The sequence below is a fragment of the Trichosurus vulpecula genome, chromosome 1, assembly GCF_011100635.1.
Source record: "Trichosurus vulpecula isolate mTriVul1 chromosome 1, mTriVul1.pri, whole genome shotgun sequence".
Lineage (NCBI taxonomy): Eukaryota > Metazoa > Chordata > Mammalia > Diprotodontia > Phalangeridae > Trichosurus > Trichosurus vulpecula.
The window spans coordinates 220,469,263-220,494,772 of NC_050573.1; the positions used below are offsets into that span (position 1 = coordinate 220,469,263).

The 25,510-nt window shown below is 36.7% G+C and overlaps 1 protein-coding gene across 1 annotated transcript in view; it reads right to left on the bottom strand.

Annotated features, from left to right (window-relative positions):
- Positions 1-25,272, bottom strand: part of CDH7 (cadherin 7) — a 221,855-nt gene extending 196,583 nt beyond the window's left edge. The window contains exons 1-2 of the mRNA XM_036741803.1: positions 25,252-25,272; positions 3,010-3,415 (exon numbers count right to left, since the gene is read on the bottom strand). Coding sequence (XP_036597698.1) covers positions 3,010-3,219 — 210 coding nt within the window. The 5' untranslated portion in view covers positions 3,220-3,415; positions 25,252-25,272. The remainder of the gene's footprint in view (positions 1-3,009; positions 3,416-25,251) is intronic.
- Between the last annotated feature and the right edge of the window lie 238 nt (positions 25,273-25,510).

Below are 25,510 nucleotides of genomic sequence, written 5' to 3' on the forward strand. Positions count from 1 at the left end.
CACTGGATGTACTCAGGCTTGTCAAGGTCCTTCCTATGGGAACACAACAGTCAGTTGTGGTCTGACAAAGGGACAGTACAGTAGTTGGTCCATCACCTCCCAAATTCTAGGTACTATTTCTCCTTAATGAAGCCTAAGATGACAACAGCTTCTTTGGCTGCCATTGTTGTCTCACATTGAGCTTGTAAATACACTATAAAGCCAGGTATTTTCCACACAAATTGTTAGTTATCTTGGATTAGTTTCTCACCATGCATTGGTTGAGTATTTGAATCTAATTAAAAGATTTAAATTTATCTTGATTAAATACTATCTTATTAGATTTGGCCCAATGTTCTAAACTTTCTTTTTAGATCTTGATTCTATCATCCAGTATGTATAGCCACTAAATGAATAAGCCAAATGATTCCTGTTGTTATTGTGTTTAAAAAGGAGGTACAATGTATAGGAGCATTATACTGACCAATCAATTTATATACTTATGAGGATTCTTCTAGTACAGTATGTGTATATTACATTTTAAAAGAAAAGCTTTTAAAACCATCATTATGTGATTTTAAAAAATCATGACATTATAGAGGTCCATTTAAAACTCAAGTCAAATCAATAGAATGTTTCTGTTTTCTTTAAACATTCATATTCTTGCAGTTATGATTTAATTCAATATATATTGACATTTTATTGAAATAGTTGAACTTTTTTTACCCTTTGCAATAGATAAATCACAAAATTGCTATATGCACATTACAAATGATGAAATTTTGCAACTGAACCAATCATCAATGCTTTTTAATACCTTTGTGGCTCTCTGTGTTTTCTTAAAGCAAATTTAAAAAAGAAAAGAAAAGGAAAAAAATACCACAGTGTGGCTGAAGAAGAAGATACATCATTGTATTGTGTCTGAGAGTGCTGATAATAATATAAAACTGGAGTGCTTAATGCATGAAAGATAATTAAAATTATGTCATATCCCCTTCTAATGTGTATGTTTTAATGCCTAGAAAATTCTATAACTGGATTGAAAAGTACCTGACATATCTTTTAAAGTATACATTATGGCTTGATCATTTTGCTTAACAGGCAGCATAAAAATGCAGTTTTGAAAAGGGAATACTTATTAGGGAGAACAAATACAGATTTAAGGATAACTATGATCAGGATACTTAAATTCAACCAACATTTATTAAATGCCTATTATGAGCAAGGCAAGAGGCAGCATGGCTAAAGGAGATGACAGTTGTCAAAAAAAGCATTGTTTCAAGCCAGGCTTCTTACACATTCTAGCTGTGCTACTCTGGACAAGTCACTTAACTTCTCAGAGTCCCAAGGCTATTCTCTAAGACTATAAATTACAAAAGAAAAGCTCATCAGCCTAGCGGAGGGAGTTTCCACCCTAAGAGGTATAGTTCTAGAAAGTATCACATCTCATGGTCCAAAATGTATAAGGCACTATGTTAAACACTTGGGGCAGCACAAAGACAGTATTACAACAGCTGCTACCATCTTAATTTAAATGGACATCAGAAACATGTCTCCAAATAAGAAGCAAAGAGTATATAAATATAGGAGCTCAAACCATCACATTTCCTTCCATAGCTAGAGATGGGCCACCCAAAATGAAACCAGCTTATCGCAATCATCCTGATATTGTTTAAGGGGGGGCTGCTTCAAACCATGGACAAAACTTGAGGCTTGGAATATACCGGGGGTAGAAGTACAGTTTGGTGAATCATACAGGTTAAGGTGTTCAAATGAAAATGCAATCCTTGTAATCAATAGTAAAGGTTCCTCCTAGATCTTCAAAGCTGAAAAATCAATACATAGATAAGTTTATTGGGTTGTTTGACCTCAGCTTATCAGGAACAACAACATTAAAGTGACAAAGTAACCAGAAAAAATGCAGAGTTAGTAGTTCCTGCCAAAGCATTCTATTTGGAAAGTCTTTAGCTGGGCTCAGCACAGTAATTCTGTAACAATATGCTGATGCTTGAGCCTAAAACTCAGCAGAAGCCTAAGGACCTGGCCTTATATTTAAGTAACACAAGGAAGGCCCAACTCTTCTGTCATACCACTATATCAATAATGCGGTAGAGGCTGAATGCTTTTACCCAAATTCTGAGGACTAAAGACAGAGCCCTAAAACCTCAAGTTGTATCCCACCAACATTCTAGAACGCTAACATTATTACCACTGCACTTTGGCCTATCACTCAGCTCACATTCATAAAGCATGTGGACAAAGCAAAAGGAAACAGAGAGATGAAATGAGGATAATCAGCAATGTGATGATTTAGTCAAATGGTTCTAAATCTCACCTTGTGGCTTTGCAAGTTGTTTATTAAACATCTATGCTAATGATCTATCCCTTTCCCTCTATAAAAAGTAACTAAATAATTTAAACTGTAATTCAAGGAGTAAATTTGTGAATCTAATACCAAATCCCATTAATCCTCTATAATTTGGGAGCATTATAGTAATCTTTATGATAACAAAATATTTTCCCAGAGGACTTGAATTAAAACTACATTATATACTCTACATTCTGTGTAAACTTCATTTAATGTTTCAGGCAACTAAGGTAGGATTCATTAAGCTTATATTTCAGTGTACTGATATAACCCATTAGAGATCACCTACCAAACTTCCTCATTTTCTGTTGAAGGAACAGAGATACTAGGGGCTTTAAGTGCCATGTCCAAGGTAGCGTACCTAGTTAGTGACAGAGCCAGGATTAGGAAGAACCGAAGGCTACCTACAGAAGTCAGCAAGCTATCTTCTAAAGGACTGGCTCCCTCCCATAAGGAGTTTAATTAAAATCAGGCAGTAGTTTACACACAAAGAGAATCTAGCTTCAAATATGCAACAGAAAGAGAGACAAGCTACTCAAAACTGCATTCAGGACAAATGCCTCTGGATTTTGTTGATTTACCTTTATTCTACCCACAAATACATGTCTTAAATACTGACAGTAAGCATATGCCCCATTTAAAGGGATGATCAAATGCCCTACCTTTCCTACATAAAGAGGATCTGAACCCATATATTCCTCCAGCACAAAGAACTGATTCCACACCCAGCTGCGCTTGGTCCGTGGCCTCCCTGCCTGGAAGTAGGGCTTTGATCTGGACCTTGAGAGTTCTGCTTGACTCATCCCAGAAAGACACAGGAAAAGAGCTATTATCTGCAAAAAATGGCAGAACTCCACTTTGCCCAACTTCATCTTTTTTTTTCTTTTTTTTTCCTCTGTAAGAAAAAAACCTTGACAGGAGAACGGGCACAGTTCCAGTTGGCTTAGTAGCTCTAGCCTCCGGCAGGGTGTCAGCTGGGAGTCCAGAGATAATAATTTGTGGAGTGTTCGATTGGAAGAGGTCACCACTGCTGAATAGCCTTCACCAGAGAAATGGTGTAATAGGTACCTATCAGAACAAAAGTGAAAAACTGATGTCAGGATATAAAACAAATAATGTCTTTCATATTTTACTTAGCACCATAGTATTCTATTTCTTTGAAGTGTCATTATTACCTTAAGCAATAAGAATATTTTATTAACTCAGATGCTGGATTATAATAATTTTGCGAGTTGTTTTTTTCCTCTCATATAAAAACTGATGAGGTAGCATCATTCATATTCCAAAACACAACCTATCAAATCATGTTCTCTCCCAGGGCACATCACCTGAGTGTGTGATTTATGTAACACAAATGTAGGAACATCTTTTTTTTTCCCCCTAAAGAAATTATTTTAAATGCTAGCCTTTATTTTTTCCTCTCATGTTGCAACCAGTTTTACTCATCTTAGGATGAGAAAGCAAAGCAGCTAAAAGCAGGGATTTATCCAAATGGAAAGGACATATGTTAGTTTAAATCTCTTCTATGAAACTGTAAAGAGAAATAAAGTAGTATGAGGTGACTCAAAACGCGTTGATTTATTCTGAGTCACAGAACACCAGCTGTTTTGATGTGTTCTGATTTGATTGTGCTCTGTTTAAAAGCTCAGTAGTTTCCTGCTTTTCACATTTCAAACACTGCCATGCATGCCATGTGGAATGTTCGTTTCTATGCATCTTTAGAGAAATCAGAAAATAAGACTAAATTCTGAATTCAATTCTGTATTGGCATGAGCCCAGGTGGTCCTTCAGTAATAGTATAGGGGAGGGACCTTTTATGCTAATCTCTATTTATTTTAGTTACAGAATTATAATTATACGAGATATATAAAATCAGCCACAGACCAGACTTTCTAAGTATGCCCAAAACACAGAGGACTGAGAATTTATGAGCAAGTTCATGTCAATCAATATTCTATATCTTTGTTCCTCCTGAATTCATTTTACTGCCTATAAATAAATCTGTAATGTCATAATTAAGGGGGAATGTCTTCCACCACCCCCCTCCAAAAAAGGGCAAAATTGGTTTATGAAGATAGAACCAGAAGAAGAAAAACCTGACTGTAAAAGTGGAACTCGGTCTACAGGCTTGTTAGAAATTATTCTTTTCCTCCCCTCTTTAAGCACCTGTCCTTCATACAAAATAATTTCATGCTGGCTCATCAAAGCCAAATATCAGGGATTCAAGATGCATTGGGAAAATCAGCAAAGGAAAAAATAAAATAAATACAAAATCAATTCAAATGTAGTAAAATAGTTCTGGAATGTGGTGAAATTAGATTTGAGTCTGTTTTATTATAATGTACAGGTTAGGAATAGAAATGATTTTTATACAATTTTGTAATTCATAGGAGGAGTCCAGAATGTCCCAACTTATTATAGCTAACCACTGCATGTCCCACAAACCAATAAAATAGGTCACATGGCACAGTTGAAAGAACACTGGCTTTGCATTTAGCAAATCTTAGCTCTGACAGTTACCGTGTGACCTTGAGCAAATAACAGAAGTTCTCTGGACCTCAGTTTTCTTATATATAAAATGAGGGAAATGGGATAGATTAGGATCATAGTATCATAGATTTAGAGCTGGATGGGGACCTGAGGGGCCAAATCTAATTTCCTCATTTTACATATAGAAAAACTGAGACACAGAAATGTTAAGTGACTTGTCTAGGAATTACCTCCAACATTTCTTCCAGCTCTAAAACTATGATTTTACGACTATCTAATAAATACTATATGTGGAGTATTTCTACTCTCAGATTCCAGACCCTTAATCCTAAGGGCTTCAGTTTGAACAAGGAACCTGAAGAAACTTATGTTCAGAAGTCTCCCTCTAAGGATATTCCTTGAGATAGTACTGAGAATCTAAAGTACAACTGGATTGAGGCAATCAAATCTCTACTCAAATGGGAAATGAATCCTAATTTTTACTGACTGATGGCTCCTCTAAAACAGAATATATTACTAAAAAGTGATTTATAATTCTGGTTGGTATGACAATAGTGACAAAATATTAGCCCAAACAATATACAGAACCCCACATTATAAAAAAGCTTACTCTCATATAGATTTAATCAAATTATGGTCCCTGAAAACATGCCTATACATGTGTGTGTATGTATATGTACATATACATATATGTGTGTATATAAGTATATGTGTGTGTATATGTATATGTGTGTATATATATATGTATATGTGTGTATATATATGTATGTGTGTATGTGTATGTATATATATATATAGAGAGAGAGAGAGTCACTCATTAACTTATAAAATAGAAAGGCATTTCTAGCTGAGGCCCCATAAGGCCAACATTCTCTTTTCTTGCTAGTGGCCATCTCACTGCAAGAGATGGAGAATGGAGAATGAAACAAAGAGTTAGTGGACAATGAAAGGAATAGTTTGGTTCATGCTACCTTTTACTTCAGAGGTGGGGGCAGCTGACTCCCTGGCTATTAGAAAGGTGCAATATGGTACGGGGAACAATTTTAGTGTCCTCCTTTTTGGGCAACGTATTACATAACAAAACAATTTTTATACTATGATAATGTTTCTACCCTTATCCACCGAATACTACAAGAACATATTTGCCTAGCAACTAGTCTATCTTATTACAAGGATTTTTGACTAGAATTGAAGATGATAGGAGAAAAATATCCAGATATAGCTGCTAAAACAGACAGCTTTTTGAGGCAATAGGTATGAAAAAGGCAGATGATTAAATGTAGAAATGCTTTCATAGTCCTCTGAAGACAATAACTCGGAAAATGAGAAGAAATTATACTCAGGATTAAAAATCTATACCAATGAAATGACTACATGAAATGAACAAAGTGAACAAAATCTCAAATACAGTCAAAAAGTGATATAACTTCAGACTTTATAGGGTATGACTCATGATTCTAAGATAGCAATGCAAAGGCACAAAAGGAACAGATTATGGAGAAAGGAAATGAGAGCAGTAGTGTACATCGTGAAAATATTTATATCTGTGTGGATATATACAAACCTGAAGGAAGAGTCCTGATGCATTGCATTTACAAAAGGATAATGAGGAAAGAAGTAGTAGATATATACTATAGAACACCAGTGCAGCTGGGAAGAACTAGATGACAAGTTCCTCATATAAATCATAAATCTCACAGTAAGACATTCTATGGTTGTGATTGGATATGTCAGCAGCTACTGATGGAGGTGTCTATGAAAAGCAGATGAGTGGATAAATTATAAGCATTGGTTCAAAAGCAACGGGAGGTGTTCCAGAATTAAATTCTGGTTCTATAAGTCATTAAAGAGGAGGAGAAAAAGGATGTTGTGTTTAAAGAGAATAATCTGGCTGACTAGGAACATTAACTATGCCTACTGGACATCTCTAACTGGATGGTCCATAGATATCTCAAACTCACTATGTTCAAAATAGAACTCATCAACCTTCCCTTAAAACCTTCCCTGCTGTCCAACTTCCCTAGCACTACCAAGGGTAAAAGCATCCTTCCAGTCACTCAGATGCAAAAACTAGGTGTCATCATGACTCTATATCCTCACTCAGCCCACATATCCAATCTACTGCCAAGCCTTGTGATTTCTACTTGCACAAGGTCCCTCTTATAAATCCCCTTCACTCCAGGCATGTGGCTGCCACCCTAATGCAGGCCCTCATCACTTCATTCCTGGACCATCTTAACAATCTTCGGGATGGTATCCCTTCCTCAAGTCTCTTCCCACTACAGTCTGTCCTCCACTCACTTTCCAAAGTGTATTTATTAAAGCACAAGTTGGACCATGTTTTCTTTTAAGATTCAGCTCAAAATACAACTTAGCTCAATTCCTCCCCCGCACCTCCACTACTAGTGCCTTCCCTTTGAGATTATTAAATATATACACATACACATGTGTGTGCATATACACATACACATATGTACCTGTATATGTTTAGTATGTAGTTTTTTTTGTTTTCTCTCTCATTAGAATATGAGTGCCTTGAGGGCACGGATTGCATTTATGCTTTTCTTAGCATCCCCAGCATACAGTACACAGTAATTGCTTAATAAAGTCTTGGTTACTGATTTGGAATTAAATATGAAATAGAGATTTAAGCAAGGGCAGATAACTGAGGATGAACACAGAAATCATGCAGTCCATTAAGAGTCTTGGCAAAAAGGCCAAAAAGCAATATGACTTAGGTTCAACAACAGTTTAAAAAACAGAAACAAAACCTTTTTAAAGCTATGTTGCAGGCCTTGATCTTTCGATCAAGGAAGGGGTAGAATCCTGATGATCACTCATGGAGGGGAAGGGAAGTCAATACAATTTTTATCGTAGCCACAACTGAATCATAATGAAATCAAATATGTACTTATTGATTCAATGTTTGCAAAGCACTTTGTGTACGATATGTCATATACTCCATCTAACAACTCTATACAGTAAATGGTACAGATATAATCATTACCATTTTATGAAACAAAAGTACAGAATTCAAGAGACTTTATCACGGTCTTACAGTTCTTAAGTGTAAGGCAGAATATGAACTTGAGTCTTCTTGACTCTAAGTCCATCATTCCATCTAACACACCATTCTACTATATTATTTTATTTGAGTTTTCAAAATAAAAAAAGATTTTGAAAAAGATTTTATAGGCTATTCTGGAAATCTCCCTGTCCTTTACAACACTGTATAAGAAATGTACTCTGAGTTCTAAATGAGTATCTTTCAAATGAATATTTGCAATACAGCCAGTTGTGAAGTTCTGGATTGCCCAAATGTAGGAAGAACTTGATTTAGCACCATGGATATGGTGGGTATCAAGTCTTATCCCACAATACCTTTTCACTCTCCTTTGCTAGATCTTCATCTATGTCACACTCACTCCCTCAAGGTTTGGTCCTAATACCTCTTTTCTTTCTGTATTCTCTTACCTATTGATCTGATCAGCTCCCCTGTGTTCAACTATCATAGATGATTCCCAGATCTACCTTCCCAGCCTTAGTCTCTCTTCTGGGGTCTAGTCTTTTATCAACTGCTTATTGGACATTTCAAAATTGATGTCCCATGAATAACTTAAATGTGGCATACCTAAAACAAAACTCTTTATCATTCTCCCAAACCCACCCCTCTTCTGAGCTTCCTATTACTGTTAAGGGCACTACCACTCTTTCACTCTCACTAGGGCTTTCAACTTCTCCGTCATCCTCAACCCCTCTCTCTCACTCACCCTACATATCTAATCACAACATCCCTTGAATACATTCCCCTTTCTCCACTCATGCTACTACTAAGTTCCTTCTTAGAAGAATACTTTCAAAACGTCCTGGTCACATCATATGTAGAATTAAGTGTTCTGTTTTTAAACAGTTTGCAGACAAGGAAATATAATTTAGTAATATTCACTTGAGTTCAGGGTTTCATAACCCCTCTTTTTAAGTATACTCCCTGCCTCAACTCTCTCTCCATTCCAATTTAACCTCCATATGGGTGCCAAAGTGATTTTCTTAAATTATAGGTCTGACTATCTCACCCCCTACTCAATAAACTCCTCTTTCCTCTAGGAAAAAATAGTAAACTTCCCTGTTTGTTATTTAAAGCTCTAAGTAATCTGGCTGGCTCCTTCCTATTTTTCCAATCTTCTAACACATGAACACACTACTGCTCATCTAAGCACTCTATTATCCAGGCATACTAGCCTAGATCCTAGTCTTTTTACATAATATTTTATTTCCCATCTCAGTGCCTTTTCACTGGCTATCCACCATGACTGGAATATTCTTGCTCCTAGTCACGACCTCTTAGAACTTGGCTTCCTTGAATTGTCTGCACAAGTACCACTTCTTGAAAAAGGCCCTTCCCATGACCCTGCATCTTACCCTCTAAGGCTACCTTCCATTTACTCTTTATCTTGCATCTTACAAATTCTGTATATGTTTTTTCTCCCCAATGAAATAAGCTCTTTACACACCACCTTTCTGGACCCCAGTTACCACATCTGTAAAACTGAAGTGGTTGGATTAGATAATCCCTAAATTCTCTTCTGATTCTAAATCAATGATCCTTTGATCAAAGACTAGCTACCGATTAACTACCAGTCAGAAGTAACACAGATGTGGTTAACTGTTTTTATGCAGAAACAAATTTTAGGAAATTTATGATGCTTGCACTAATAACCTTGGTTTTAGATTTTAGGAGTGAATTAGAATTCTATTTTGATTACCACTCCTAATTGCAAGATTTCTTCCTGTATATAAACTTTTCACTACTTTTATGCTATGTTCCTTGGATAGACCTTTTGCAAGACAGGTAAATATTCTGATTTTGCAAATAAGGAAGCTGAGATTCATGGAGATTAAATGGCTTACCCAAAATCAGATGGCTAGAGACTAAAACTTAGGTCTTCAGACAGCTAGTCCAGGATTGGTTATGACATACTACATTGCCTCTTGATACACTATCAAAACATAAAGGTTGATGACAAGTGGACAATGGAAGCCAGCAAGAAATGTTTTTCATTGAAATTAACAAGGATGCGTTAAGCATATATGCTATATGCCGGGTGCTATGCTAAGAATAAGGATACAGAACAAAATCAAAGCAGTCTCTTCACTCAAGGAGCTTGATTATATTGAGAAAGAAAACATGTACATTTATAAATACATTCATAACATATAAAAAAATGAACACCAAGTAATTTCGAGAGAGAATGAACTCTAGCTAGATGGGGATAGGTTTGAGAGCAATGTAGAACCCGGTAAGAGTAATGTTAAAACCTATTTAAGGTTTTTTCACACTTGTAGTTCAAGTTTTCCATCTGAAAAATCTGACATTTTAATTACAATGTACCATATGCAATCATGGATTACAAAGGTGTTGAGAGAATTAATGTTCTGTCACCCAAATAGCACCCAACTGAGAAACACATAGTAAATATGAGCAGGCTCCAATATACTAGAAATGAAGAGTTAGACAGAAGAAACAGTATAAAGTGCGTCATCAGAGAGATGGATGAGTGACAGTGAGGAACAACAGATGGACGACGCATGTGCTTCACTCATAACCATGTAAAGCTAAAAGAAGTAGCATGTTATGCAGATCCTTTTTTGCAAAATTCATGGGAAGAAATAGACAAAGAATCCCAAAGGATGTGCAGCAATGGATACCTTAGTATCTTATCTTTATCTTTGGAGAGACTACACCTCATTAGTAACTTCATATAGAACCAGTAAAGAATCTAAAGATCTGAAGGAGGGAGGAAAACACTATAAAACTAAAATGTCCAATCCCAAATTGTTCTAAATACTGCCATTCCCAACACTCTCAAGCACTACTAACCTGTGCCTGGCATAGTAAGTACTTAATAAATGCTTGTATAACTAATATACTAATAATAACTAATAACTAATCTGGAGGTTGGAACAAGGTAGAAAAAAGAAGAGAGAAAATGTAGAGGAAGCATTGGTTTATTAAAGTGTCACAGGAGATTTTAAATGTTCCTTCCAAAAGTAGTGAGATGGTATTCCTTCCATTTTAGCCTCTTCTCTCTCCATGGAATTTTTTAGACTTTAATGCTTAAATGTTTGATGACAATTGTGTGTGTGTGTGTGTGTGTAGGTGTATGTGTGTGTGTGTGTGTGTGTGTGTGTGTGTGTGCGCGCGTGTGTGTTTAAACTTTAGCAGAACAGTGATGAAGGTTCAAAACATGTTTTTATTCACAGGGGCAGTATGATGTGGTAGAAAGACTGATAAATTTATAATGCTGAACTCAGAGTTCCAGTGGGCTCAGTAGGTAATAAAGTAGGAATGTTATGCTATATACACACAGAAAGAGGTTTTGTGGTATGCTAGAAGGAAAATTGAACTTGATATCATGGATCCAGAGGTCAAAATCCTAGTTCTGCCATTTACTATCTATGAGACTTGGAACAAGTAAATTCTCTGGGCCTCAGTTTCCTCCTCTGCAAAATGTGACATTTGGACAAAAGATCCTAAGGTCCCTTTCAGTTGTACATAATCCTATAATGGTTAGTTCTTCTGGTGAAGAGGTATATTCTATAGAAGGAAAGAATAATCACTGGTCTTATGGCTACCATGGTTAAGTGAGAGACAAACAGGGAAGCATTTGACTCTTGGTGAGTTAGGCACTCACTCCTGGAGAAGCCTTTGAAGAAGTAACAACATCCAATCTGTGACTTACCCAGAAGGGCTTTGCCCTTTGAGGGAAACCTATGCCTATTGGTAAAAGAAGGCATGGCGGTAAATTTTGATCCTTGGGGTGGAATGACAATTGCCATCCAGACTGTGACTTACAGAAGGCTTTGCCAGAAAACCACACTTCTAATATAGGGCTTTACTTGTGAAATATTAATTCTCCACATTGGTATGTTTTGTCTGGAAGAAGAAGGCAAATTTTACAACTGCACAGCCTACTCCTCTGCCTTTATCACATTTACTCCTGCAACATCTTACAATATAGAATAAAATGTTTTACCCAAATTCTTTACCTACTCATGGGCATTTCCAAAGTAGAGAAATACTATTTCCTCAAGCTCTTGTTGAGGTCAGAGGCTTACCTTCTTCCCTACAGATTCCCAACAGAAAGAAAAAAAATGAATTCTTCATAACATTTTAAATATTTTCCCCTAGGTCACCTATTCGATAATAAGTATAACCTTAAAGACCATATATATATATATATATATATATATATATACACACACACATATATGTTAGGGAAATACATGAATCCACTAAATCTGTTCACTGATTAGGAATAAATGCAAGGTATGTTCCATACTAAACCTGATTTTTTCTTTTGATTGTCCTATTTCTGACAGTGGCACAACTATTCACGCAGTTACCCATATTCAAAACCTTGATATTACCTTTGACTCTTTTCTCTCCCTCATTTCTACATTTAGTCAGTAGGCAATTCTTGTCAATTCCATTCTGCATTATGTTTCTTATCTATTGCTTCCTATCTTTTATATACATCACCCACTACCACAGATACCATCCAGGGCTAGTAGAATAGCTTCTGTGGAAAGCTCTCTCTCCTCCACCCCGAAACTTGCTGCCAGTGTTCCTCTCCCTTCTCCCCCTCATGGCTAGATGGTAACTGTTTCCACCCCTCACCAATGAAGAAGGAAAACTGGAGTCCCTGCTCTACCTCCAACCCTCAGGCCCATTTTCAATAATATTGAGCAAGGCTCCTACATTCTTTGCCTCCCCTACCATTAAAGGGCAGCCATGCTCACCTTGGAAGAACATGAGTCTAGTCCTTACAGTCAGATGGAGGGGCACTGGGACATTTAATTCCCTTGTCTGGTCCACTGGGCATACAATCTGCTATGCCACTATGTGCTCCAGACCTTCAAGTATCTGATCTGACATACCAATGAACTGTATGCATGCCAGGCTATCTACCTTGAAGCTGCTCGTTTGGGACTACTAGGACTTGCCATCTGCCCTGCAGCAAGACCGTTAGGACCACTATTCTACAGCAACTTTATAAATTATCCCCCTGAATTAAAAGGTAAGCTCCTTGAGAGCAGGAACTATTTCACTTACCTATTTATATCCCTGGCACTTAGCACATAAGCATTTAATAAATGCTTTTTCATTCACTCATTCTATTCCTATTGCTATTGCCTTACTACAGATCCTCATTATCATCCATCTAGACTACCTCAATAGATTTTATACATCTATATAATATATAAAAGTACTTTATGGTTTACCATGAATTCTACAAATTTTAACCTCACAACAAACCTAGGAGGTGGACACCATTTTTAGTCACATTTTACAGGTGAAGAAACTATGGCTGTTAGAAGTTCAGTGACTTGCACAGGGTTACTCAGCTTGTGTCTGAAGCCAAATTTGAACTTAGGTCTTCCTGACTCTGTTATGGTCCAAGGCATAATAGACCTAGCTGTCAGAAACGTATTAATTCAAAAGCAAACATAACATCTAGTAGTGCCTATGTTGTGCTAGGTGCTAGAAATACAAAGATGAAACAGACTTCATTCTCAGAAAGCTCATATAGTATATGTTCCAGGCAGACATATGCTGATAAATGTTTAACTACTGATTCTCAAAAAAAAAAAAAAAACCAAACCCCAAAACAACCAACCACACACGGGACACACTTTAAGTTTAATCTGAATTTTCTTTAATTAACACTTCCTCTATCACTTTTTAAAGTCTAGAAATCAACAAAGTATAAATCCAGCCCTGATATGTAGGGTTTGCAGATTCCCAAGATATAAGTGCTCACAATGAAAATTTAACAATCAACTCATGGTATGAATTGGCTCCAGCACAACACACATTCTAGACATGCTGACCTTCTCCATACCATTTTCTTTGCTTTCCTACATCTGAAGTTTATCTTACCTGGGCTGCCTCCTTCTCTCTTCCATCCAACCATATACCGGTGATTTTCACCCACTGCCTAAAATGTAGATGGACCACCCCTTTATCAGCCTTTCTCTAACCTTCCAGGTACAACGTACAGACTACATCATATCCCTCCCAGTCTCCCAACTTGATCTTCTCTTCTTCTTCCCAAATATAGTACACTTTCTAGGTCTCTCATTACCTTGGTTACCTATTCTGAACACCAATTTAGCAATGTTTTTTTCTAAAATGTGACATCTAAAACAGGGCAAACTAGTCCAGATTTGTCCTGACCTGGGCTGAGTATAACAGAATGATTACCTTCCTTCCTGCTTTTTTTCCTCCCTTGGACCACATACGGTGCTTCTCATATATTTATCATATTTTGTATTATCGTTATTTCTTTGTGTGTCAAATTCCTTACATTTAATTATAATTTCCATGTGAGAGGGGTACGTGATTTTTTACAAAAGCTTTGTATATTCTCCACTATCTAGTAAACTCTTCTGCAGATAGCAGAAAAGATTCCAGCTAAACAGAACCTCACAACACTTGGCATACCTCCTACAACATACACAGTGCTTAATAAATGAACTGATTTACAGATCACCTAGTCCAATTCCCTCATTTTATAACTGAACAAACTGAAGTCTACAAGTATTAAGTGACTTACCCAAGGTTGAACAGTCAGAGCTAGGATATGAACATAGGCCCTTTGACTACAAATCTAGCACTCTTTACACCGTAGCACACAATATTAATAAATATTTGAACTGTTTAATTGAATTGGACTTAAGATCCAGGTTTAATTACAGGTCTGCCACTAACCAGCTAACTGACCATAATCAAGTCACTTAACTCACCTGAGGCCTTTGTCTCATTTTTATAAATAAGGAACAATGTTTACTAGATCTCCAAAGTTTCCTGTAGCTCTAAAATATTCTGTGATTCCCCAGTTCTGTTAGCCTATTATATCTATATAGTATTTACTAAAAAAAAAATCTAGATAATATTCATAAGAGTTTAGGGAAAAAAAAGGAACCATGGAGGCCAATGAAGAAACTGTACAGATACAGAAGGAGAGGTTATAGGATCATGATGACATTTAAGGCTGAAATGGATCTTAGAGACAATCTGAAACTTCTCCCTCACTATCAGCTTACAAAAATCAATTAGGGGCCAGATTAGATGTTCTCTTGGGTCCCTTCTAAACTTTGCAGTGTTTCTGAAGTGATTTTACAATCTATTCCCACTGATGATGGAAGGAGAAGCACCAGAACAAGAAAATATAGCAAAAGACATGAACCTTAAAATGGTCAAAATTCCAATCTTGTCTTCCTCTTAGCACCACCAAGAGTCTGTATCTCTTTTCTTTTCATACATAAAGCATCTAGGATAATCTTTCTTGGTAATTTCAATAAAACAACAAATCTCAACACACTTTCATTAAATTTAAAATAATCAAATAAAGTATATAGTGAATATCTGGGAGTCAATTCTATACTCCCTTATGTGAGCTATCACAGGGATCTACAAGGAAATAGAGAGATTTTAAGGATCCTCCTCTGTCCTTCAAGATCACAGTGAGTTTTCATTTATAGATAAGTGGATAAATACAGTTCCCATCCCTGAATAAGCATGATAATTACCTCTGCATGAACCTTTGTAGAATTTACTTGTACAAAGCCAAAAAGCAGTATAACCAAATAGCAAACTGGGGATTGTTAAAATGCTATTTGACTTGATCATATTGGTTTAGCTACCCTTATTTAGACAGCAATTTATATGACCATACTATCACAAATCCCAAGTTGGAGGGAAAGATGTTTTTGGCTAAAAGGTATTCTTTGACTTCATAAACCAACCAGCCCATCTTTCTTTACTCACTTTTAAATCTTAAAGGAAATCAGTAAAAGTATGAAGACCAATTCAATGTCTTCTATTTTATACACTAAGGATCTTAAAAAGAAAAATATGTGTGTACGTAAACATACATATATATGTATATTCTCCCATCCATTCTTTGTATTTAAAATATCAACCAGTCTGAGGATCCTCTATACTTGGCATTTTGCAGCAGTCAAGCATGCAAAAATAAATAAGGCGGGGAGGGAGGGAGGGAAGGCGAGAGAGGGAGAGATTAAAAAAAATTTATACACAAAAGCACATTAGCAAAGGTCCAGTGGGTGCTGGTCAAGTCCTGTTGGATTATGCATTTGAAATCAAGTCAATAAGCATTTATTAAAGGCCTACTGGGTGCTCCATACTATGCTGAACACTGGGGATACAAAGAAGCCAAAAAACAATCCCTGAATTCAAGTAGCCAACAATCTAACTGGGGCGGGGAGGGGGGGGAGGGGTGGGAAGGGGAGACAATGTGCAAACAGCTAATTACAAACAGGATGTTGTTGCTGTTCAATTGTTTTAGTCTTGTCTGACTCTTCTTGAATGCAGTTGGAGTTTCCTTAGCAAAGATACTGGAGTGGTTTGCCATTTCCTTCTCCAGCTTATTTTATAGAAGAGGAACTGAGACAAACAGTTTTAAGTGACTTGCCCAGAGTCACACAGCTAGTAAGTGTCTGAGGCCAAATAAAATTCAGGAAGATGAATCTTCCTGATTCCAGGCCCTGCACTCTATCTATTGTGCCACCTAGCTGCCCACGAACAGGATATATACAGAATAAATTGCAGAGAGAAGGTGGTAGCATTAAGAGGGTCAGGGAAGGGCTTCTTGCAGAAGGTAGGATTTTAGCTGAGACTTGAAGGAAGAGGCCTATGGAGGCAAGTAAAAAAGAGATTTCTAGGCACAGGGGACAGCCAGTGAAAATGCATGGTGTTGGAATATGGAGTATTTGCAGAGACTGCCAATTTCCTGCCTCCCAACAATAACCCTGTTTTTCCTCCTTATTCTTAACTTTTCTAAGTTAGACCTTACCCCTGTAGGCCTCGTTTGTCCACTCTCCTCACCCTTAATGCTGCAATGATGAGGCTAATGATGCAGAGGCAGCATAGGATAATGGAAGAATAGTGCATCTGGAGTCAAGAGATTTTTGCTTCAATTCCACTTCTCAACCCCCCTTAGTAGGGACCTGAACATTAATAAATTATTATACATTTTTTCTGAGCCTCAGTTCCATTATCTGTAAAATATAAATAATAATGTTTACACTACTCACTTTAAAGAGCTGTGCTAAGGCAAACACTTTGTAAACCTTAAAGTACTCTGTAAATGTGTGCTATTAACTAGATAGACAGTTCTTCAGAATAAACAGGGTGAGCACAGCTCATCCTGCCTAGTATGACAATCCTTCTTTCACGGAGAACACAGAATAGTTAGCTTTTGGCTGTCTGTCATGTTCCCTATTTCTAGTTCAGAAAACAGTGGATGCTTCAAAAGGTGTATTGGTACACATTTTAAGGTGACATCAATACATACATGTCAGGAGAAGACAGTTACAAATATGTAGTATTATGACTTCCAAAAATAAATAGGAGTAGCTTGAGTTTAGGGGATAGAAAATTCAGACAAGAAACATTTTTTTAAAATGGAAATTAGCTGCTTTGTGGCAAAGAAAAGTATATAGTCAATGACAGCTTTTTTGAAAGACATTGTGAGACTAGCTATTGGTCTAATAATTACTTTGAAATACAATCTTCTTTGATCAGCGCCGAAAAATGAGTTACTAGGCACTGACATTTAAAAGCTAAGGTTTCTTTAATGTTTATTACAATATTCTTTCAAAATGTATCTTTCCACACCTGAAAATGTATGAGATATCACCATACAGAGAGTTGTGGTCATCCCATACTGCCTTATTACACATAGCACAAAACTGAAATCTTATACATGAAACATCGGGCATAACACAACCCAAATGTTAAACAGAATAATCCAAAATGAAGGAAAAAATTAGGGAAAGCAGTCAGGCAGTATACACAGAATCGCTGTTATTTATCTAGTCTGAAATCACTTTATCATGCTGTCTCACTGTTCCAATTATTTTTGTTCAGCTAAGTGGCAACACATTATTTCCAAGTAAATGGTTTATTATTCATTTATCCTTAATAGATAATATTATTTTATCTGAACTAATTCATTATTTTAAAATTTTCTCAGCTTTTCTGCCCTACTTAGCATCTCTATGAAACCATTTTAAAAATCAGATTAAGTACCCATCACACTTGTAACTAAATGTTTTGTTCACACTTAAAAATAATGAACAAATACTTCCAATAACTAAAATTGTTTTTATTTTTCAGCATACATAGAAGCTGCTGAGTTGCTGGTATAAAGCTAAAATCCTTCCAAATTCAAGACAACATTCTGAATAAACCAAAATAATTGACTTATTAGAAATTTACAAATAATCCAAGGTAAGGACTTCAAATGGTGATTAGAAGCCTGATAATCGTAAATTAATAAATACATTTTCGTTCTGGGGGGAGAACGCACTATTCTATATGCTTTCTAGAGACAACACGATTGACTTATAGTGCATTATTCAAGGCAATCTCTTACTCTTTTTAACTTTGAAAAGGTGAGTTAAAATATACTTTACCTACCCAAATGTAAGTACCCAAATGGCTACCTCAGGTATAATGCCCAGTTGCCTCTATCACTTTAAATAATGAACAAAATATAGCTGATTGTGCAATCTTAAATGCCTTGAGCCATCATCATCTGTAACTGTTCAAAAGATAATTAGCTAATACAACTGACCGGTCAGTTGATTATTCTTTTTTCAAACTGACTTTAAAGCACCAATTCTTTCTTTTCAGAGATGAGATTTTTTTTCATTTCTTATTTTAGTGAAAGGGAACAATGCCAGGTAGAACAGTAATCACATCATCCCATAAATGAATTCTATAATCACTGGCTTTAACATTTCCATTTTCCAGGAAACAAAGTAGAGGAATAAAATGCCGATTCAGAAAAGTGTTCTTTATAGAATGATCTACAAGAATCAGAAAAAAAAAATCCATAAAGGTTGACTATTGAATATCTCCTGAATCTTGCTTATATTCTCTTAGACATTTCACTGACTAATCTATAAAACATTATAGCTGGAGAAACCACAACTCTAAAAAGGGGTGGGGGTGGGGGAGAGACATGCTATTGGTAAGGTACAGTCATTTCAAAAATTGTTTCAATGTCGAACAGTTTTGATCTACCCTAGAAAAAAAATTTGATAATTACTTACAGTGAAATGTATCTATATACATATATTTCTGTGTATATGGATATATACACAACACACACGTGTTCTCATATTAAAATACATTCCTTAAGTTTAACTGGGACAGTGGACATTTTGACAAAATGTTACAAAATTTAAAAATTGTATTATTCCTTTTTACATGTATATTGTACTATCAAACTTTTTCTTGCTTAGTCTGATGAAAAATTCATTTTATTTTCTGTAGTCATAGAATCTAAGAGTCAAAAAAAAATCCTCAAAAGCCATCAATACCAAACTAGAGCTGAAAAAGCCAACCAACCAAGCCACCTCACCTTTTCATGAAGACTTGCATAGAGGAAAAAACCTACTAACCTTCAAAGTCAGCTCATTACACTTTTGGGTAGATAGGAGGCTTTTCTGATTGCTCCTAATTCTGCCCTTAGAGTCCAAGGATCACAGATTTAAGCTTTTGAAGGAACCTCAGAGTTAATCTAGTCTAACTTCCTGAATTTACAAGTGAGAAAACTGAGTCTAAGAGAAGTTGCATGGCTTTACCAAAATAGAAAGTACCAGACCACAGATAAAAAAGTGCTCGGGTCAGAACTTGAACCTAGGTCCTCTCACAGCATATCCAGCACTCTTTCCAGTATCCCATCTCTTTTCCACATGACTGAACTTCAAATACTCAGAGGCTATTATATCACATCAAGCCTTCTTTTCCTCCAGGTGAGTTCTTTCAACCAATTTTTATATTGCATGACCTTGAGGCCTTTCACAATCCTATCTGTCCTCCTTTGGATATTTAAGTGTCCTTCCTAAAAGTCACCCTCTCTTAACCATCTAGTTGAAAGTGAACTTACTTCAGGTAGTCCAGGAATAAAGAATAATGCCTTCTGAAACACTTCATAGTTTTTCCTTCAAAACTAGTAATTATCACTAGGTTTTCCTCAAGATAGTTTCCACCTGTTACAGATTGACTTGAATGCAACACGGATTTACACAGGTGTTTTAATAAGGATGATTTATATCAAGACAGGATATCAGAGAGATCACCTGTCTTCCATATATAACATTTTTTAACCCAAATCAATTTTTAATTGTACATCAGAGCTAGAAGAGGCATATGACATTAGAATAGTTCCACCCCTACATTTGACACATGAGAAAATAAAGGCCCAGGGAAAACATTACTTGCCTAAGGTCATACAATGAAGTAGTGGCAGAACTAGGCCTAGAACCCAGGTCTTCTCTTTTTTCATTCAAAGATCTTGTTATTATTGCACACAGTCTCCTGACACAATTAATACTATCTTGAATACAGAAACAAATGAGGGCAGGAGGAAGACATATTTAGGAAGTATAACATCATCAGGGGCATAAAGGAGGCTGGGAACCACAGGGTTTAGGTGGATGGGAGTTGACAGCAAGGGGGAATTTCAGAAGGTAAAAGCCCTATTTGTAGGTGATTCCCTATGACCACAAACTGACACTGTGGATGAGGCCAGGATTTATGAGACAGAAAGGAAAAGTAATAAGGTATTTTTCTTCCCCCATTGGATAGGGCAGTGGCATACGGATTCCTGAGGGCTTATAATAAGGAGAATGGACAAAGGTACTCAGAAGGCCACTCTTCAAGATAGGGATGGATCTGAAACATTAACTGAATACAAGATTTTAAATAAGGCTAGTTTTAAATGGGTCAATCTTTGTGACCAAGAGAAATCTACTTTTTTTCTTGGTAGTTCTGTGAGGGTCAAGGAAGTAAATATTCAAATTTTTCATACCTCAGTATTTTCTCTTGGTACCTTTTCTGTACCTCCCCTGAGAGAATGGAGAAATCCCTTGAGGGTGGTGGGTGTGTGTGTGTGTGTGTGTGTGTGTGTGTGTGTGTGTGTGTGTGTGTGTGTGTGTGTGTGTGTGTGTAATTTTCAGGAGTTCAAGTTTACTTTTTCTTCCTTTTCAGTTTCTCTCTCCCTAAGCCCTAGCTTCTTTGAACAACAGCAATAGCTAGTGGTTAACCATAACCTCCGACACAACTGAAAGCATTCCTTAAAGCGCCACTTTAACAATGCCAAGTAGCAGGTACTGCGTTCCCTGGATCAATAGTACAAAATGATCCATTATTTTCTTTCTATGCCTTTAGTATGTTAATAAAATAGGTTCCTTCTATAAGGTGGTATTCTGTAATTAACTAATACCACTAAAACTTGATCTATGCCACCCTGAGTACCTTAGAATCAGACCGTCAAGCCTAGGGCAATATCACTTAAAAGAATAAAATATTTGTATTAAGGATATTATTCGGTAAAAAATAAAGTAAGAACTCTAATTGGAAATTTTGTTGCTATAACTTCCAACCTTCCTGACATCCCTATGTGTATGGCTACAATACTTTCAGATTTATTCTCCTTAAGAATATTTCTTTGAAGAGACCACTAAATCTTCTAAGTATTTTCAAGAACTATAATAAGATATGTGTCCCCATCTTCCTTCTTCAAAGACAAAGTTATTATTATTATTATTATTATTATTATTTTAAATAGTGAGGCTAGGACCCTCTAATTGTGATTTCTCAAGTCAAGGAACTGTGATCAAATCCATTAGCTCCCTGGGCAAGATAACATTTACAACTACAGACCACAATCTCCCACAGTTAACTGGCCTAAATATTCAGGCAGGGTCCCTGTAAATGAAGTACTTCGCCTGTAGTGTGCATCTGGTTATCAAACACGGAATGAAAACTTCTCCAAATTGATTATAGTGCCCCTCTAAGTTAACTACAAATGTCCTCTATCTTGAATTAATGGGTTTAACAAGGAAATGGAAGAATAGGTAGCAATTAACTAAACGGATCCCATATGCCATAAAGAGAAAATAAAGTAACAATTCTGAAGTAGCCCAGAGTGCTTCAGAGTTAATTATGTAATATTGCAATGCTGAAGTCTATTTTAGTGTAAGATTTTTTTTCTTAGATGTTGTGAGAGCATGTATACACAGTAATATACTTTTCAAAATTTACCCTGGCCTTCACATTATATCAGATGTGATTTATATGACTTTAAATGTATCATTTTAACCTGATCTATTTATAGAATAACAGTAAAGCAGTGCTCCCCAAAGCAAGCTTTGGTAACAATTCTGAAACAAGAGAGTTTGCCTACGTCCCTACAAACTCATTTGCATTGGCTATCTTGGCAGTGCAGTCTCATAGCACACCAAGAGGGAGAAATTATTAGGGGTATCTTCCTGCAGAACCTCTAAAATCCCAGAGGAGGCACTCGTGTATTGCTACTCATCACTGAATGTGCTAGGCTTGTCAAAGACTGTCACGTAAGAGTCCTTGGCTCACATGCCTTCCTCTTCAGTGCTCAGTTCAGCCCTATTTGATATTACCCCCATCTAAAACCAACTGATTCTTAATGACAAAAGCAATTCTCAATGTCTACACGGAGGCGTTCACGCACAAACCTTGGATAATCAAGTAAAGAAAGTGACTTGACTCAGAAGCCACTGACAAAGATAATGTAATAGAAAGCTCTGAAGTCTGCCAATCAAGTGAAAAAAAAAACAGGTATTTGCCCAGCTCATAGTGATTTTACATATAAGCAAGCTGCTACAACAGTCAATTTAAAACCTTGGAGAGCCCAAGAGAGTTGAGGCCACTCAGCAATAACTATCCACTATAGAGAGAAACAATTTATGTGTTTAGCACCTTGTAAAAGATGTTTAAAAGATTTGCTTAAGGCATTATTTGACTCAGCACAAGCAGGGCTCACTTTTCTTCATCATGGATTATATGAAGGCTTTTTTGACTTTGCTATCAAGTAAACTAAAATGCTATATAATGTACAAATAAGCAGGGAAGTGAAAAGAAATGCATGCACGCACACACACCTAAAAAAGACAGATTGTAGATATTTATACATAGGAAGGATGAACAGAAGCCAACTCAGTGTGCAGCATTCCCTTCTTCATTGGCCACTAAAGACTCCAGTCAATTCAAGGGTAAATTGCAGTAATACAGATGCTTTACAATTACCCTTTTATAAGAAAAGGTAAAAGCTCTGTGCTATTAAATCAATAAAAGTAAACTTGAAAGAGTTGTATGGCTGTCAGCTGATTGTTAACAAAGTTCTAATGACCTATAGCAGCCCTTAATTACAATAATATGTTACATTGTAAGGGCACAATGCCCTTTTATTAAAGCTGCAAACCTTAATAGATTTTAGCAGGGAAGATGGCCTGCACACTGATTGTTGGTTTGTTTGGGTTTTTGGTTTGGTTTTTTTTTTTTTTGCGTGTATTTTTTCCCCCATCAGCACACTTTCAACATGCCATACGAAATAAGACTATTAACTTTGGATATTAACCTAATTGCTTCAGCTGTCTGCTTCCACATTAAATACTAACAGAAATAAGGCTTTCACTTTTCTTGGTTTTTCTTTTTTTCCCCTTATTCTCACTGCTACAAAAGTTGCCAGTTTTCATTCTGCTTCATTTCTTCCTGGGTGAGTTTTCATTTTAATTCATCTTATTCCCAATACCCCTAAAAAGAAAAAAGGAAAAAATAGCCATCGGGAGTTCTCCTACACAGGAGAGTCAATAAGGCAAAGTTCGAGAATAAACACAAAGTCAAAACAAGGACTATTAAGCAGGAAGTCATGTTTGGTATCCAGGTGAAGTTACAAATAGCACTTAAACACATACTTTTAATTAGGCACCACTAAATTATTTTCCTCAGCCTGTCTTCCCAACAACCTTCACACTGTCCAGGCATTCCAGGCAGTAACCTGATAAAAATAACTACTGTTTTAGTTTTTTTTTTTAATTAACCCTGAAAATTCTTGATCCATTCAACTCTAAAAACAAGGTTCAGTTGTGTTTGTTTGTTTGATTTTAATGGTGTTCATCTGATTTACACCTGCAATGCATACATGGCTATTACTAACAGTGCTTATAAAATTCCTTTCAGAGAAAAACAACAACAAAAAAGTATTCTCTGCAAGGAACAAGAAATGAGTTATAGTTAAGTCTCGAAAAAGTAAATGTCCCTGTATCTTATGAGTAGGTTAGGGGACAAGATAAAATTTGCTTTTAGGTCACAGTATTTTTCTATGTCATCATTTGTTTGCTTCCAAAGTCTGATTATTTACTTTCATATAAAAGAGGACAGTGAAATCTGTCTTGTCAAAGGGATTATGAAGCACATGTTTTTTTCTTTCGAGTCTTTCCTTTCACTTGATAAGTTGTTTATAAATAAGGAGCTTTTTTTCTTGCAATGGCAAAGGATTAAAGTATATATACTGGGTTCAATTTGCAGAATCCAAAAGGCTTTGCTAATCCTGTCCCCTGGCCCTCCTTCCAAGGTAGTTAATCCATTTTCCCACTAATGTGAACTTGCCTCTACCCCTTACTCACCTGAACTGTACATAAGACAACAAAAGGGTATGAAAGGTCTTCTGAGAGTCAATTGGTTCTTTCTCTGTCATTCAAATTGTAGCACCGAGTACTTAGGACTTCAGCCAGTATGGAAAGCGAACTAAGCGTCAGACAAATTGAAATCAAAGAAGCATGATGCCTGGGTATACACCCAACATACAACATAGTGGAGGGGGAGGAGGTCACTAATCAAAGGCTAAAGCACTGCAGAGCCAACCTTATCAGTTGAATACTAATTACAGAAATAAAGCCTTATGTGGCTTGTTTCACATTTTCGAATTGTAAAACATTTTTGACACCTATAGTTTAAAAGGGGGTGGGGGAAAGAAAAAGAAGATCTATCTTGCAACAGTAAAACCTTTTACCCTCAACCCAACAACTCCACACAGGATTGGTGTTGAATAGAAAGACTGAGCTTTACAGGCACCAGTGAGGTGGCAGAGGAACGCGGGCGTTCTTAATTCCCCCCACCCCTCTTCAAGTGTGAAGAACTGTCCAGACTTCCTTGTGTCTAAGGCTTCATCTAAATTCTTGTTGACTGACTGACCGAAGAGTCTTTGGGCATTTCCTCTTATTCGGAACTACTTCAAACGTCACATCTGGTGTATTTTTCCAAAGGCTTCCAAGATAGTAACCTGTTCTTTCCATATGCATATCGTGTTTTCAATAGAAGCATTCCATATCAAAGAGCAATAACTTTTGAATTCGAAAGCTAATTGCAAATGAATTCTAGCCTCCTTTGCTCCTCCTGTTCGGAGGCTGGCAATACTTGGAGAAGGCTGAAAGGACATTAAAAATAACAGAGGCTCCAAACCTATACCTCAAAGAAGAATGAATGCCAGTTCTCTTACCTGGTATTTTGTTGTACCCCCTCCGGTGTTAGTCACAAGCGGCGTGAGTATTTTAATCCAAATGGATACAGACTCTCATCAGCAAAGAACTCGCGGGCAGCTCTCAAACATGTGCCTAAGCCTCTCTTAGCTCCGGGATGAACTTGCATCGCCCAGCAACGAGTCTGTGCTCTGGACCGCTCGGCACAGGGGGCTCCCTCCCTCCAATCACATCACACTGCGCGGCGGGCGCATCCAGTGGAGGCGGAGGGCTCCCCCG